This window comes from Antechinus flavipes, chromosome 2 (genome assembly GCF_016432865.1).
Source record: "Antechinus flavipes isolate AdamAnt ecotype Samford, QLD, Australia chromosome 2, AdamAnt_v2, whole genome shotgun sequence".
Taxonomy (NCBI): Eukaryota; Metazoa; Chordata; class Mammalia; order Dasyuromorphia; family Dasyuridae; genus Antechinus; species Antechinus flavipes.
In genome coordinates, this window is record NC_067399.1 from 656,055,352 (window position 1) to 656,071,092 (window position 15,741).

Here is a 15,741-nt window from a genome sequence, read left to right on the forward strand (position 1 = left end):
TTTCCCTGCTTTCTTAACCCAGTCACTGTAAAAGCAGAAATGAGCAATCTAGGACCAAAGGTCAATTGCCCTGCTGCCCAGGACTTGAGCCCCACACCTTGTGCTGCTCCCCCAGATGACGAGCCTGACTGCCTGGCCCACCCTCCAAGTACCTTGCACTCTGGCAAGACCTTCCAGAGATTGTCCTTCGCAAGGTGGCTCGAGAGTCACCTCTGGACATGAGGAGGCCAGGAGTCTCCATACGATGAGAGTTTTAGATTTTATTCCCAAGTTGTACATCTCAGCCTGAAATAACCGTGGTAACCACAGAGATGGTCAGAATCAGCCCGGATCTAAGACGATGACAAAAAGTAACTAAACGAACATTCTGTTAGTGAAGCAAGTCGTTTATTATATCTCTAATAATTTTTTCCTATAATATAGACAAGAATTTTACAACATACAAAATAAATTATAGGTTAGTTATCATTGGGTAAACATTTCTTTGGGAAGTTAGGATTCTAGGAATATGCAGGAAACTCATGGGTTTTTGCCCCCTCCCCCCAGGGGAAAATCTATTTCTCTTAAAAAAGTTAATTTTTATACCCCAGTTACATCCAGCAAATTCGTTTGAGTCACCTTTTAAGTAGTATTCTGCAGGAAAGGTAGGGAACAAGCCATCTCAAACACAAATTTTACAGAAAAAAATGTACAAAATCAAGACAAAAACTGTTAACTCATTTTACTGACAAGTGAGTCGGAGAGAGCTATCTGTGCTTCCCTACACACTGGAGGCAAGTACCCTGGAAGGGGCCTGAGGCTGAAGGACCCTGCTCTATTGCACATTTCCATGACCAGGGATAAGGATTTAAGTAAAGGGACTCAGCTTGGCTCGCAGCCTCTCCATTTTGGCTGGCAGCAGCCCTGCCATCTCTTTACTGAGTTCTAGCTCAGTGTCTACGGCACGGACGGCCTCGGGGTACCTCTCACAGTAGTCAACCAAGAACGTGTAGTATTCCAAGGAAGCCTGCATGTTGTCTAGCTCCTTCCTACCATCAGAAGTGATGAGTTTGCCATAGAGTCGAGCAATGTGGAACTTGGCTACCAGGGCAGGACGGAGAACGTCTTCTCCGAGCTGCTCTGGAAATACCTTATTGGGGTCCTTAAGGGAGTCTAGGAAGAGTTCATAGTACTTGATGGCTGACTGGGCCAGGGAATTGATTTTCTTTATCGTGTGTGAATCGAGCTCCTCTAGCCTGTTGGCGATGGCTACCTTTAAGTCCATCATCTCATAATAGGTGTGGGCCAACTCAAACTGAAGCTGCCGGTTGATCAACAGATAATATTGTGGATTGAGGTCTACCGTGAGGGGCTCTAGCATGTCTATTCTCCGCTTGTGCATCTTGCAGCGCCTCTCATAGTCCTCTTCAAAGAAGGCCAGCACCTTAAACAGAGAACTGTGGTCCTGGACAATTTCGATATGGTCAGTGATGTACCCATCAACCTGAAAGTACTCCTTGGCCTCGAACACGTAGTTCTGACCCACTAAAAACACCTCCCTGGCTTCCCTAAAGTCTAACGGGGGCACACAGGCCACCTTCTCCTCCATGGCCAAGATGGCGTCGCACACGTCGCTAGTGCCAAAGAGGACCACTTTCTTCCTGCCGTTTTCTTTCTCATCTTCTTCCCTTTTCCTCTGAGCTTTGAGTTCAGCCTGCTTATCAAGGTCAAGTTCTCCTATGTTGTCCTGAAAAGGAAGAAAAGCAAAAGGCTAAAGCAGGACCTCAATCTACTATCATTTTAATAATGAACATCTTTTTTTTTTTTATTATACTCCCAATGGCTAACACAAGAGAAAGAACTAACATTCTCCTCTAGACTATGTTAAGTAAGCCAAGTAGAGGCAGAATATTTAACTAAACAAAAGGAAAAAAGTAAAGAAACCTCTGTGTTCAGACAACTTTTCACCATAGAACATTCTCTAGAGATTCATTTACCTGCTATACAGATCACCATTTATTAATCTCCTTCCTAGCAGGGACATAAAATTATGACAATTTATGAATAGATATTATATAAATATAAAATGACCATCTCTAATGTGGGGAGAAAATGAGGATATCCAGGGTAATAATGGTTCTTTTCCCCTGGTTCTCAGTTTCTTTTTCTAAGAAGTTGGAGTGGTTGAGTCCAACATTCCCTTCCAGCCCTTATTCCTAGAATCCTTTGATATAAGAAGGGTAAGGAAAATTGAAGCTGGTAAGGAACATGGAAATTTTAAAGCCAGATCTCCCCCAAAAGGTTTGTATAATAAATCCTACAAAAAAACTAATAAGCAGGTAAGTCAAGAGACCCAAGTCAAAACACCAAAAATGGTCACCACCTTCATGTGATCAAGAAACAGCCACAGGGCAGAGAAGCACTCCAGGTGCTCCGACAGACCTTTCCATTTTGCAACAACAAAGACGTGGAGCAGCCCCATGCATCCAGAAAGCCAAACTTACCGGATGAGCTTCAGCACACCAAAGGAAATCAGGGCAGTTAGTTTGCCCACTATCGCTCTCAGGGCCTATGTAGGCCAATAAGCAAGGTTCCATTTAAAATTCAATAGACAAAACCCTTTAAATTCTTTTTGAATACCTTCCCCTCACTAGCTCACCCAAATCTCTTTCTCAGATACCTCTTGCCATCTCATCTCCTCAATAGTCTCCTGGGATTGCCATGGGTGTCCTCTGCTTCCACTTGTGTAGACTGGGGGGTAGAGAGGTGGGATTCTAAGAACCGCTATCTACCCCAAATAAGCTTCTTGCTTATTCTTCACTCTAGTTTCCCTCTGATGTGCCCTTGACATCAAGTGTGCTGAGGTTCTCTTGGCTTAACATTTTTATTCTGTCCTTTACTGAATTTATTCCCATTCTAATTAGTTGCTGCCTCCTGGAGCTTCCATTTGTCCTCTCCCTTTTTACTTTGTTGGGCTGCTCTCTCCCATGGTCCCTGCCCTGCTTGGCTCTTTTTAAGTGCTCGCAGCCCGCAGGCAGACTGTCTTTTTGTTCCTACTTGTGCCTCTGGTGCTTACTTAGTACCTGGCACATAATTGCTTCTTCAATGCTATGGCTGTCACAGGCTTGAAAGTTCTCCCAAGGCAGAAACCATCACTGTCTCTGACTTGTTGCCAACTCTGTCACTAGAAAAATGCTGATGGCTTTTGCTTTGGGGAGAAGCCTGGGATTACCAAAAGCACTGTTTTACTTCCCAAACCCAAGAGAGTCTGCTCTTATCCTCTGACAAGTTCGGACCCTGTGCCCTGTCGGTTCACAAGCGTCTATTCCGTGTCTGTCCAACGAGCCTGTGTGGGTCACCTGGCCAAATTTGGAGGTGATCACAGACCTTATTTTAGAGGCTGCCGTGGTCTAGGCCTAATTGAATCAGTACAATGTCACCTTCAATTAGGAGTATGTGGAAGACCTTTGGTCTATAAGGAGTCCTCCTCTTCTCTCCTGTCATGTGAATGCTAGGTGCTCTGGAGTGTTCCCCAAAGCCAGGTTCTTGGACCCCCATGTCTCAGCTCCTTCCGGGTGCCCGGGGAAGACTATGGAACCCTTCTTGGAATCAATCCAACTTTTAAGTCAAACAACCTCCGGGAAACTAAGCACACTGAAATGTAATTATACTAGAAAGTTCACAGAGCCCACGTGAAGGAGCCTTGCATTAACGGGCCACAGTTTGGCCCAGACCATGCTTGACCTCCACCTGGCCTACCCAGTTCAGATATTTGAATACTATCCTGCCCAGAAAGGCAAACCCTGACCAACTTCCTTCTGCTCTGGGATATATTCTGTGATATACAGTATATGTATAATAGATCACGTGCCAGGTAATTACAAATCAATCCTGCCCTGGCTACTCTAAGGCTGGCAGACCCAGAGCAGAAAGGCCCCTCATCCTACAGGAGAGACTGGGGCTGTGGAGGGCACAGGCTTTACCTGAGATCCTGCAGAACATATATGACAACGGTGAGCCCCAAATGTGGGTCCCTAGTCTCCCTAGTGGTTGTACTTTGGGACAGCTGCCAGCCTGTGGTTCCCTTCTCCTGAAGATCATGCCATCTCCACAGTGTTCCCTTAATGGGAGCTGGGCTTCTCGAGGACAGGGACCATCTCACATTCACATCTGTATCTCCAGGAACTAGCCGGGCACACCGGGGACACTTCAGAAGAACAAAGCCCACCCTGCCCTGCCCTTGACTGGTGCAGTGGAGAAGATGCCGGGTCTCCCATCTGCTAGCTGCGTGCTCTTCATTTTTTTGCCTGTTTCCTACACTGTAAAATGGAGATCACCATAGAATTTGCCTCCTCCAAAGTGGCTGTGAGAACCAAATGCAGTGTCTGTAAAGCATTTAGCCTGATACCTGGCACACAATAGATGTTTTATTAATGCTTACTGACCTCATACCTCTATCAAAAAATGTGATTTTTAAACTTTTGTGTGCGACTATTTTATTATGTGAAGATTATTCTAAAATTTTGTAGAGATGGGGAGGTACACAGAGAGGTTGATCATTACCAAGTTAATCCTTTAACCCTCAAAGAATGGTGTCACCATCACCCCCACCCCCCCAGGGCAGACTTCCCACCCTCCCCCTGGCCTGCTGTCTCCAGGCCTGGCTCTGGCCCCACAGATAGCACTTCAGTAAATGCCAACATGAGAATCCATACATGCTTAAAAGAAATGTTCGCAGCTCTCCCTCACTTGAGTCCAAGTGCCCCCTTTCCTTCCAGTTTCATTAAAAATGCTTCATGGGTATAGCCAAACTGTCAACTTGTTTCCTCAGCCCTATCTGTCCATGAAAGGATTCTGTCCACTTAACCCCTCTCCCACATTTTTTCTGTTATGAATTCACCAAGTACTCAGAAATTATTTATCAAACACTTCCTTCATATAGGCTTGTAAGCTAAAGCTTGAGAGAAACCTAAACACAAATACAATTCTTTTTGTCTGTCCTACCTCCAGGGAGGCCTGTGCATTCTGTAGGAGATTCAAGCAGTATTTAATCCAACATCTGGCAATTTCTGCTTTTCTCTGACGAAGATCTTGTTGGTCTTGTTCTGTTTCGGCTGATAAGACATACAACACAGGCCATCTTTAAAATTCATGATTTAGCTACCTTTCAAAGTTCTGTGCATTAAGCATTTTAATTAGGCATTTCAAAATGATGTTTGTAGGCTTCCAAAAACATCAATCCTCATTATATCCAGTGGAGGTTTTTAAATTATGAAAGAAAAACACCCCAACTATTCCATCTATTAGTACTTCTTCAGAATCTATTATTTGTCACTACTTATAATTAGAATTTCTTTCTGTAATAAAGGACAGAAAGAAATTTTTAATTAATATAGCCAACACTTACCCTTCAAGTTAGCATACTTTCTTTTAACCAGGTAACAAAAAAATTGGATCCTGTCACTGTGAAATCAAACAGTGAACTAGTAAAAATTTCAACAGAGAGTGTGGTGGTAAAGTCATGATTATGTTGGTACTCTTAAATTTGGGTCTAGTAGCAATGAAGGCAAACGGTAAAGAACAAAACTGATGAACACTCCCAAGCTAATAATCTGACCCATGGTCAAAACAGAACAAAATATGCGATCTTTTCTCTCTAGATTCGTGCTTTTTGATAACTTCATTCTTAGAAACTAGATTTTAAAATCTTTATAGCTATCCTAACTCAACCATCCATATCAATTACAAAACTGACATTAAATGAATGAGACTTTAAAAAGCCCAAAGAACCTGAGAATCCAGAGTTGGAAGGAACATCGTAGGCCTTCCAATAAAGTCCATAACGAAAAAAGAATCTTCACAGAATATGCATTGTGGCCATTTAGCCTCAGCACAAGATTTCAGCACACAATCTTCTGAAGGAGTCCATTCTGTCCTTGAACAGTCCCTTATTGGAAAGTTTTTCTTGAAATAAGTCTACATTTGCTTGCTTTGTAACTTCAAATCTCTGCTTCTGGGTGTCCTCTGAGGATGTTTCCCCAGCTCCAAACCTTCTCTTCTCCCAGTTAAATATCGTCAGCTCTTTCATATGGAAGAGACTCAAGAAAATGACTTCTCAACCAAATTACACCACAGGCTTTTTTTGGAATTAAGCTCTCTCAATTCTTGCCCAGAGTACTGATTTTCTCAAAATATCCAAGAATCATCTAAGGAGTAACTCTTACTTGACTTTATGAAAAGTTCAGTCTTTTCCATTTTAGAATCAATTTGGTATAATTTAAATGTCAGGAACAGTTTATGTAGTGTACAGAAATTCTGGTTCCAGAGTCAAAAGACCTGGACTGACATCCTACTTCTGATCCCCATTGGCTGTGGGATCACGAACAAGTCACTTACTCACTTTCTCAATGCACTGACATTAATTAAGGACTTAGTACTGTGCTAATCACAAAAAGGCAAAAACCCAGCTCTTGCTTTCCTAGAACTCCCATTCTAATGGGGGAGAAAACATGCAAATAACTCAGTAAATCAAGATCATTCAGTTCAGAGAGAGGAATATGACAAGCGAAAGCTCTCAGGGCCCCAGGAACACATTCTCAAAATCCCAACAAGTTACTAAAGAGTGAGGAAAAAGTCTCTCATTTCCAAAATTAAGAATTTTGGCTTGGGAGTGACTCAGAATAAACTTTGCTATTACCAAAGAAATTGGTCAACATACTACCGCAACTGCCAACTGCCAAACATACCCTAATTTCTGACATGTTATCTTCATCACAGTTAAGAAAATGCTTTCAAGAATTATGTAATATAAAAACACCCACACTCACTGTCTTCTGTTGATGGAGTTTGTTCGGCCTGGCTAAAGATGACACTGGCAGCGGATAAACAATGTCTGGACTCCATAAAACATTGCTATGAGAAAAGCAATCAACAGTGAAATGAGATTTGATTTTCTAGACTGGAAACTATTAACAGGAAACGCAATCTCTAAATAAAGCTAAAGTAGTAAAAGCTATTTAAAAATCCTACCAAAAATCCCTTTCTGCAGCACACAAGATACACTCACATATACAACCTCTCATTTGATTAGATAAGTAAGCCTGAGAAGAAACTAGTGCAGTTCCCTAAACATGAAGAATTGACTAAGAATACCATCTGAAGGAGGGCTTTTTATCATGGAGTATATACTCTATTTTTTTGTATGCCTATATGTTTTATTTTATGCATGTAAAGACATAATTCTGAAAAAGAGCCTATAGGCTTCATCCAATTGCCAAAAAAGTCTGGAACACAAAAATGGTTAAGAACCATGATATAGAGCTACAGTCCCCAAGAACAGGGGGAAGTATGGGTATAAAACCTCCCTGGCCTTTCCCTCCAGCTGTGTTTAGCTTCCCGATGGGAAAATCTATATGGAGGCCTGGATGGGGTGGCTTATGGTTGTCCCTTAAGGTTTTGTAGTTTTTGAATCATGTGTTACTCTCTGAAAGATTGAAAAACAAAGAGGCATCCAACTTATGAATCTGCATTGGCTAGGGCACAACAGCATGGGGAAAAAATGAGCTCTCCTTGTGCTAACAGTGAGTAGATAAAGAGATTTTATCAGCTTTTATTCAAACTAATGCTTCCTCTATTAAATCCTTTAGTCTAAATCACTAAAATAAAAGGTCAACCAAGACCTGGCCTCCTAGACAAGATAAAAGATTACATAAAGGGAACAGTTAGTTAAATTTTAAAATTAAGTTATCTGCTTTTAAAATACCAAGAAGTATATTCTGATAACCAACTATTCCCCTTTTCTATTCACCACATGGTTTGCAAATAGAGAGACATCTCACACAGCTCTTGAAAGTCCATTACCCAAGCCTGGAAAAAGAAATTATTTTAGTAGCAGAATTTTAGAATTTGTAATTTTCAAAAACAGACACTATCATTAAGAAACTAGTTTAAACTGTCTCAAGATTGTGAAGGGATTCTCCATAGTAGCCTGCTGGCCAGAGCAGCACAGCTCATTCTTATATTACATGGGAGAGAATGACATTTGATGGCTTCTGCTGATAAACATGACAGCTGCCTAGCAGCATCGGCCTTCCACTTGATCATCTGTTAAGTTTGGCTTAGACCACACCAGCAGGTGACACAACCAAGTCCCCAAACAATGTATGAAATGAGAGTGACTTCATTTTCCAGTATGGGATTTTCAAGAGGATGTTTGTGGATAGCTAACATAGGGAGACTTTACCCTGAATTTGGTCTACAGCATTAAATAATGGTGATCCAAAAATCTCAAGTGTTGGAATTTGAGGCTCTGGCCCAAGTATTTTGCCCACAGTCACAGAGCTAGTAAGTGTTGGAGTTAGGGTGAAAAATCTGTGATGAAGGAGGCAGTTTGGGACAGTTGAGGAGGGCTCAACATGCTAAACTAACACACCAGAGGACCTCAGCTCCTGGGAACAGGAACTTATGTAGCAGTGAGGACTTGAGACTCTGGAGGACTCTAGGACTTGGCAAATGAAGCCAGTTAAAAAGCATCCTTCTATAAGGTTCTTATAATACATATGAGTTCAAAAAAGAACCTTCACAAATACACTGAATAGGAATTAAGCCAAGATAATTTCTTTCTTTTTTTTTTTTTTTTTTTTGGCAAAAATTATCACAAAGAAGGTAATACTCAGAATAACTGAAACATATCACATGCGATTTATCAACTTCCTCATGAAATTATGACAAGTTATTAGATTACAGTTACTTAGAGCACCCACAATTGATAAAGATAAAGCTATTTCTGCAAACAAAATAAAAGCTCAATTTAACTTAATACAGATCATCTAGTCCAACTCCTCAATTTTATAAATAAGGAAACCAAGAGACAGAGAGAGAAGAAAGTGCACGTTGGAAAGACCAGCATTTGAACCTTGGTTCAAAAATGGAATGCTGGCCTCTCCTTCAGGCTCTGTTATAGATATTGCAGGGTCAGAATGAGCTGGAAGGTCAAGGCTGGAAGTTCCAGGCTGACTTTTCCATCCAAGTCATGAAAATCAGGGAAATAACCTTGATTTTGTGGCCAGAAAGACTTCCCGATTTCGTGGCTAGAAAAAGTTCCCATCAGGAATTCTTACCATGAGCATAAGAAAGAAAACAGAATTCTGATTTCTTTATTCAGGACTCCATTTCAAGACCATCCAGAGTAGCCACTGGGCTTTCCTTCTGAAAAGTGCTTACCTTATTGATGTAATATTGGGACAAGGTAGCAGCGTTGATAGCCCATTCTACAGGGTGGTAGCCACTGTATTCCAGCTGTCGTTTAAGGGTGGTGTGGCAATACTGAGCAGCTTTCTCAATCATTTCCAAGTGCTGATAGACTTGAGCCAGGTAATACAAGGTATGAGTATACGCCTTCTCAAATCTGTGATGACAACAGGTCAGGATCAGAGAATCACAGAATTGCAGAAATGCTAGCTAGTCCAAACTCTACCCCAAGAAGGAATCTCACTTGTGCTATCACTGATAAGAGGAGCAGCACACATTTCCACTTAAAAACCTTCCACAAGAAGAATTGATTACACACTGAAGGCAGCCTTTCTGAGCTTTACTGAAGGTCACTTGGGAACACTGACCACCCACCTTCTGGATCTCTCCTGCTCCGTAAGCTTCTCTTCCTCGGGCAGAAAGTGCTCATTGGGATCAAGAGGAGGGTTCCCAATCTAGAAGAGAGATGCTTTGTGAATACCAGGCTCCCTCTTCTGGTGAAAAGGAGAAAGCCCAAAGTCATCTTTTTCACTAGTACTACTGAGCTAAGAACACAACACAATTAGGTCCACAGATGGAACATCACACTCAATTTTACCCAAGCTAAAGTCTCAAATTTAAGATTTAATGAGAGGCTGAAACACTACTGCAATCCAGGCTTTGTTTCCTAATTCCCCAAAAATCTTTCCCCGCTAAGAAACCATCACAAAATATCTTCATTGCTTGGGCCAGCAACACTCCCCAATTCACAGTTATGAGAGAGGCAGAGTTCGGTAGGCAAGTCCGAGACTCCGGTTTTTTCCCACACATTCAGAAGTTGAACCAACCAGTGGACAACACGATCTTACATGGCAATACCATTTTAAATTGATCAGTAGGAAAAAGTTAAGAACAAATACTCAGACATTCTCAGCTTTTCCTCTGTAACAAGAAAATGTATAACTCCCTTCCAGAATAAAAAAGTGTTTTTACTCTAAGTTCCCCCAACTTGGGATGACCTTCTCAGGGCAACTGCCAATAAGAGAATACTTCTTCATTTTGCCCAACTTTGATTTCGTAAGTACATGACCATCAGTGATGCGCCTTACATTGGATTAAGCAGACAGCTCCAAGCAGTAACTCAACCCTTTTCCAAAAGAAGCCTATCATGCTGATGGGATTTCTGAACAGATTTCTAATTCAGCTCCTAGGCTGACTGAAGCCACTGAAACAGAAAAGCATTGCTAAGGCAGGTCACAATGGACAAGGAGGTCTCCAGAGGCCCTGACAAAGGCGCTGCTGTGGCAAGGCTACTCCACAGCCCTGTCAACAATTCAGAAAACTGTTTAATATTCATAAGACAGGCTTCGCTGTTGGGGACACCCACAAACACAGTAATCTATGTCATGTCTATCTTTTCTTAGGATGCAGATGCCCTTTTCCCCAAGAAGAGTCAAAGCAGCCTTTCCCCCACTTCTCTCATTAATTAGCTCCCTGTTTTCCTATCAACATAAGGATAGGTAAAAAACAAGACTTTACAATGTGTAGTCATGTTACCACCAAAATTCAGTGACATAAAGACATACTAAATTCTATTTAAATTTTTTTTCTACACATATATGTGAAGTCCTGACACTTACTACTGTAAAAGAGTCCTTAGTTTATGTGCATGAAGGCACATTAGTAAACATCTTGCTGGAGTTTTTTGCCTTTCTGAAGAGGTACAACAAACCTGGGAGAAAGGGGTCATTTGAACTCTATTTACAGATTTGACTTTCAACATTCCTTTTTACCAAGAGGTGCTTTGGACTTTTGTTGTTGTTACTGATACCATAGCTTCATGTTATCCAGCTTATTCTGGGAGATGCACCTTAAATTAGAATGCTTTTTTAGTACCCTAAAAATCAGTGCTTTAGAATAACCAATCCTGTTCTGATTATTATGTGATTTCACTTGTGTAATAAATCACAATGAGCAACCAGGAAACCTCCTTCTATTTGCACGGGCCACTTTTCAATAGCTACTCCCAGTAAGGGTCTGATGTAGTGCTTACAATGACCCTATGACATAAAAACCGAGAGCAGCGAGTAGTGCTGCCATTTCACAGAGGGAGAAAGACATTATAGAATGTACTCCAAGGCATATGACTAGTCAGCAGCAGAAACCAGAGCCACCTGGAACACATGGATCCAGGTGCTATTCTCTGTATTATATCACCTCAGCTTTCCTAAGACATATAAAATTCCTGTGTACTCTTATTTAAAAAAAAAAAAAATAATGAAATTATGAATTTTTTTGCTATCACTAATGTGAAATGTATTAAATGTTTTCTTACAACATCAATAACTGGATAATACACATGTCTATAAAACCACTACAAATATTCCCAGTGTGTACTCAAACAGAAACTATATGTATGTGTGTGTGTGTGTGTGTATGTGTGTGTGTGTGTATTTATGCATGTGTGTATGCCCTAAAACCCGAATTTGAAAATGACGAAAATAAAAGAATGACTTCTTTTTTTGGTTTTGAGAAGCATTTAATTTAATAATATCCAATTATTTATGTAATGCCCCTCAATTCTCAAAACAATTAAAAATCTGCTTTAATGCAGTTGTTTATGAATTGTGATGTCCTAAAGGTTTCAGAATTAGACTTTTATTTGCTTTCCTGAAAGCACAACAATTCTTAAAGCAAGTCTGAGAAAACAATTCAGAATTTCTAAACCCTTTTAAATTGCAACAGCACAGACTCTCACCACTACACAAATTCCTGTAGCAGACATCATCCATCTCCCAACCAATCCTGCTGAAAGGGATAACATCAGGACATATTTGTAAAATTGCAATGTCATCCTCATCTATGGCATAAGCATTCACACCAACCTAATTAGGGAGGCTCCAGGGATCTAAAGTCTCACCAGAACATCGGATTTTTTTCCCCTATTAACTTCTGCCTAACTGATCTCTGAAAGCTTCCCATACCTCTTTCATATACTGATTATACAGAGCTTCTGCAGACTCTAGGTATGTTTGTGCAGTCTCAATTTCATCTCTTTCGGACCACAGGATACCCAGATTATTCTAGAAGGAAGAGAGACAAATTACAATCAGAGAAATTACAAACAGAGAAAATGTTACACTCATTTTATAGAAAACAATGGTCCACAGGGATGAAGGGCATCGCTGCCCTTTCAGCAGGTTAGTGTTGCTTAGGAGTAGGCAGACCCGGAGCAGAAAAAGGCTGGGGCTCCGAATCATTTCTGGCCTGATGAGCCAAATGGGCACTGCAGCAAACCAACCAGAAGGGCCGAGCCTTTTCACCATGTTCTCCCCAGTACATCATAGGGGCCGTGCTTCCTCAGGTGGACTGTAGCTCCCCGAAGGTAGTCTCCAGCATGGGGCCCCTGGACCCAGGACTCGCCTTCTGGCTGACAATCCCCAAGCATCCGAGCACAGACGCTGCTGCTGCCCACGCCTCCCCACCAGAGGCGGCCACCATCCTCTAAGACATCTGTCACCACCCGTTGGGAATGGCAGCGCCTTCCAGATGCTGAGCCCTGCCCCGCTCCAGACCCACAGGGACTTGGCCAGGATGTGCCCCACTCTATCTGCACATCAGACAGGGACTGTACAAGTCAGAGGAGCCAGCGCTAACAGAGTTCAGAGGATGGGCTAGGACAGGTAACAAAGGCTCCCCCAGAGCTACGACTTCAGAAGGCCCAGAGGAGCCCTCGAACTCAGACATTATGTGATGGGAAGGCCATTCCACAAATGGATGATCATCAATGGGAACGAAGGAACAGTCTGATCTCGTCGGACTAAGAAGGTTCTACTGAAAAGAGTGGGAGGTCGGAAAAATAAAAATGTTAGAAAATAAAGGGCCCTGAATGTCAGGAATGATCTGTGTCAGAGGCAGGAACTCCAAGGATCCTTCTGCAGGAGTCACCAGAGTTCTTTTTGTAGTGGCAAGGAATTAGAAATTGGGTCTACTGTCCATCAATTGGGGGATGGCTAAATAAGCAGTGATATGAATATTATTGTTCTATAAGAACTGAGGAGCAGGATGATTTCAGAAAAGACTGGAAAGACCTACATGAACTGATGCTGAGTGAAATGAGCAGAATCAGGAGAACACTGTACTCAGTATCACCAAGACTGTGTGATGAAGAACTGTGAACAATTTAGCTCTTCTCAGCAATGCAGTGATCCGAGACAGTTGGGATGCAAGATGCCATTTGCATCCAGAGAGACTGAATGAAGATCAAAGCACAGCATTTTCATTTTTCTTTGTTGTTGTTTTTTCCCCCTTTTATTCTGATTTTTCTTACACAATAGGACAAACATGGAAATATTTTAAAACACTGTCCATGTAAAATCTATAATAGATTGCTTGATATCCTGGGGAGGAGGAAGAAAAAAAATTTGAACAAAATCTTACAAAAATGAATCTTGAAAACTACCTTTAAGTGTATTTGAAAAAAAAAATACTATGGGGAGAAAGAATTTACATAAAAAACTTTTTTAAAACCCCCAAGTCAACTCCATGGGATAATAAAGTGTGGGATCCAAGCACAGAACTAGAGAAACATAGGTCAGGGCAGCGAGGCCTGAGAACAGGGAACAACAAGGTCTTTAGAACTCCCAGGGTCAGAGCTCACATCAAGACTTTGGAACAGGGAATATCAACCTGAGAGAGAACTTAGAAATCCCTTCTCAGAACCTTGTCCTTAAATGAATAAAATCAAAGACACAGGATTACAAAGAAAACCACTTATATTAAAACACAACTGCCAAATCAATTTTTTTGTTTGAAGTTCACAGTTCTTAGATTAAGAACCTCTGGCCTGGCTCCTTCCCTAAAGAGATGATTTCTAAACGGGAACAAGGAGGGAAGAAGGTGGAGAGGAGTCAGAAGATGAATGTTGCAGACATAAAAAATGATCCCTCCCACACTACCGCGTTAGCTGCAGTGCCCGTTCCTTCCCTTCTCCGAGGGCTCCCTCTGTACAGAGGGAAGAGGAGCGCCTGGCCTCCACTTTTCTTTTCTTCCCTTGTGGAAAGAGGGGCTTGGACCAGGTGATGCCGGAGGTGCGTGAGATCCCGCCTGGCTGGGGGAGACATCCCAGGGATCAGCACTGGGACTGAAGTCAGAAGACTGGGTTCGGCTCTAGCCCTGTGACCGTGGCAAGTCACAGAGTCCTGACTGCCTCGGTTTCCTCATATGGAAAATGAGCTGGAGAAGCAAAGGGCAAACTGCACCAGGATCACTGCCAAGGAAACTCATGGGGAGTCAGACGGGGGGGGGGGTCTCCCTCTTTACGAGCCCACCCCCCCCTGTCCAGCACGTAGGGGGACACAGAGGGAGTGCGCTTGCGGGCTTGAGAGCGGCAGCTTGGTGACCGGGTGTCTACACTGCCGAAGCGGAGGGCTCCTGCCCTCTCCGTCAGACCTGGGCCTGCAGGTGGTCCCCTCCCCCGCCCCAGAGGAGGCCCCCTCTCTGCCTTCTTCACCACGCAGACGCCGGGTCCCAGTGGGGTCCCCTTCTCGTTACCCTCCTAACCACGAAGAAGGCGGGTCCCTGCAGAGGATCCTTCGCTCCCCCAGAAGCCGGGTCTCAGGGGGAGAGCCCCTCCCACACTCCAGGTCCCAGCGGAGGTCCCTTCTCTCTACCCAGCTAACCACGCAGAAGCCAGGTCCCCGGAGATCCCCTCCCCCGCTCCCCCAGAAGCCGGGGCGCTGCGGGAAATCCGCTCCCCGCGGGGACCCCTCCTCCCTGCCCCGGGTCCCACCTGGGCCTGCAGGTGCAGGGACACGGCGGCGGGCTCGAGGCGGCTGCGCCGCACCAGGCGCAGGCAGTTCTGCAGGTGTTCCTCGCCGGCCGCCAGCTCTTCCGTGTCGAGGTGATTGAGGCCCAGCTGCAACTCCACGGCGGCCAGACGCACTGCCCGCGTGCTGGGCTCAGCCCCGGCCCCCGGCCCGGCGCGCTCCGCCTCAGGCTCCTCCTCCGCGCCCGGGCCACCGCCCGCCTCCTCATCCTCGTCCTCGTCGGCCGCGGGCCCCAACAGCGCCTTCACCTCCTGCAACAGCTCCCTGGCGCGGTACTTAGACTTGTAAGGGTCGTTCTCCGGATCCTTCTGAGACTCCACCTGCGACAACGACAGAGAGGTGCGGAACTTCTCACAGGCCGCGGCCCAGGCCGCCGGGGTCGCCATGGCGCCCGCCTTGTCCGCCCGGCCGCTGCCCCTCGCGCCTGGCCGCGCCCGCACCACGCACGCCGCGCGCACTTCGAGGGGCGGGGCCGCGCTTACACGTCGGCCAATGACGGCCGGCGCCGGCGGTGAGGAGGCGGAGCCTGTACGGCGAGGTCGGGCGCCGTTGCCACGGGGACGCAGCTGCGCCCTCAGGGACTCTTCTCTCCCAGTCTTCCCTGGCGAGACAGCTGGGCGGCCGCAGCGCCTAGAGGCGTCCTGAGGGGCTGGGCTGGCTCCTCCCCACGTGACAGCGGGCCAGGCCTGGGCAGAAGGGGGTTTTG

General features: G+C 44.2%; 1 protein-coding gene across 1 annotated transcript; it reads right to left on the reverse strand.

Annotated features, from left to right (window-relative positions):
* Nucleotides 1-365: 365 nt before the first annotated feature.
* Nucleotides 366-15,469, reverse strand: KIFBP (kinesin family binding protein). The gene is made up of 7 exons (XM_051982561.1): nt 14,999-15,469; nt 12,192-12,290; nt 9,604-9,683; nt 9,202-9,385; nt 6,807-6,891; nt 4,984-5,093; nt 366-1,726 (listed from the first exon to the last, which is right to left on the reverse strand). Exons 1-7 carry the CDS (start codon nt 15,419-15,421, stop codon nt 848-850), a joined length of 1,860 nt encoding a protein of 619 aa, XP_051838521.1. The 5' UTR covers nt 15,422-15,469; the 3' UTR covers nt 366-847.
* Nucleotides 15,470-15,741: the final 272 nt, after the last annotated feature.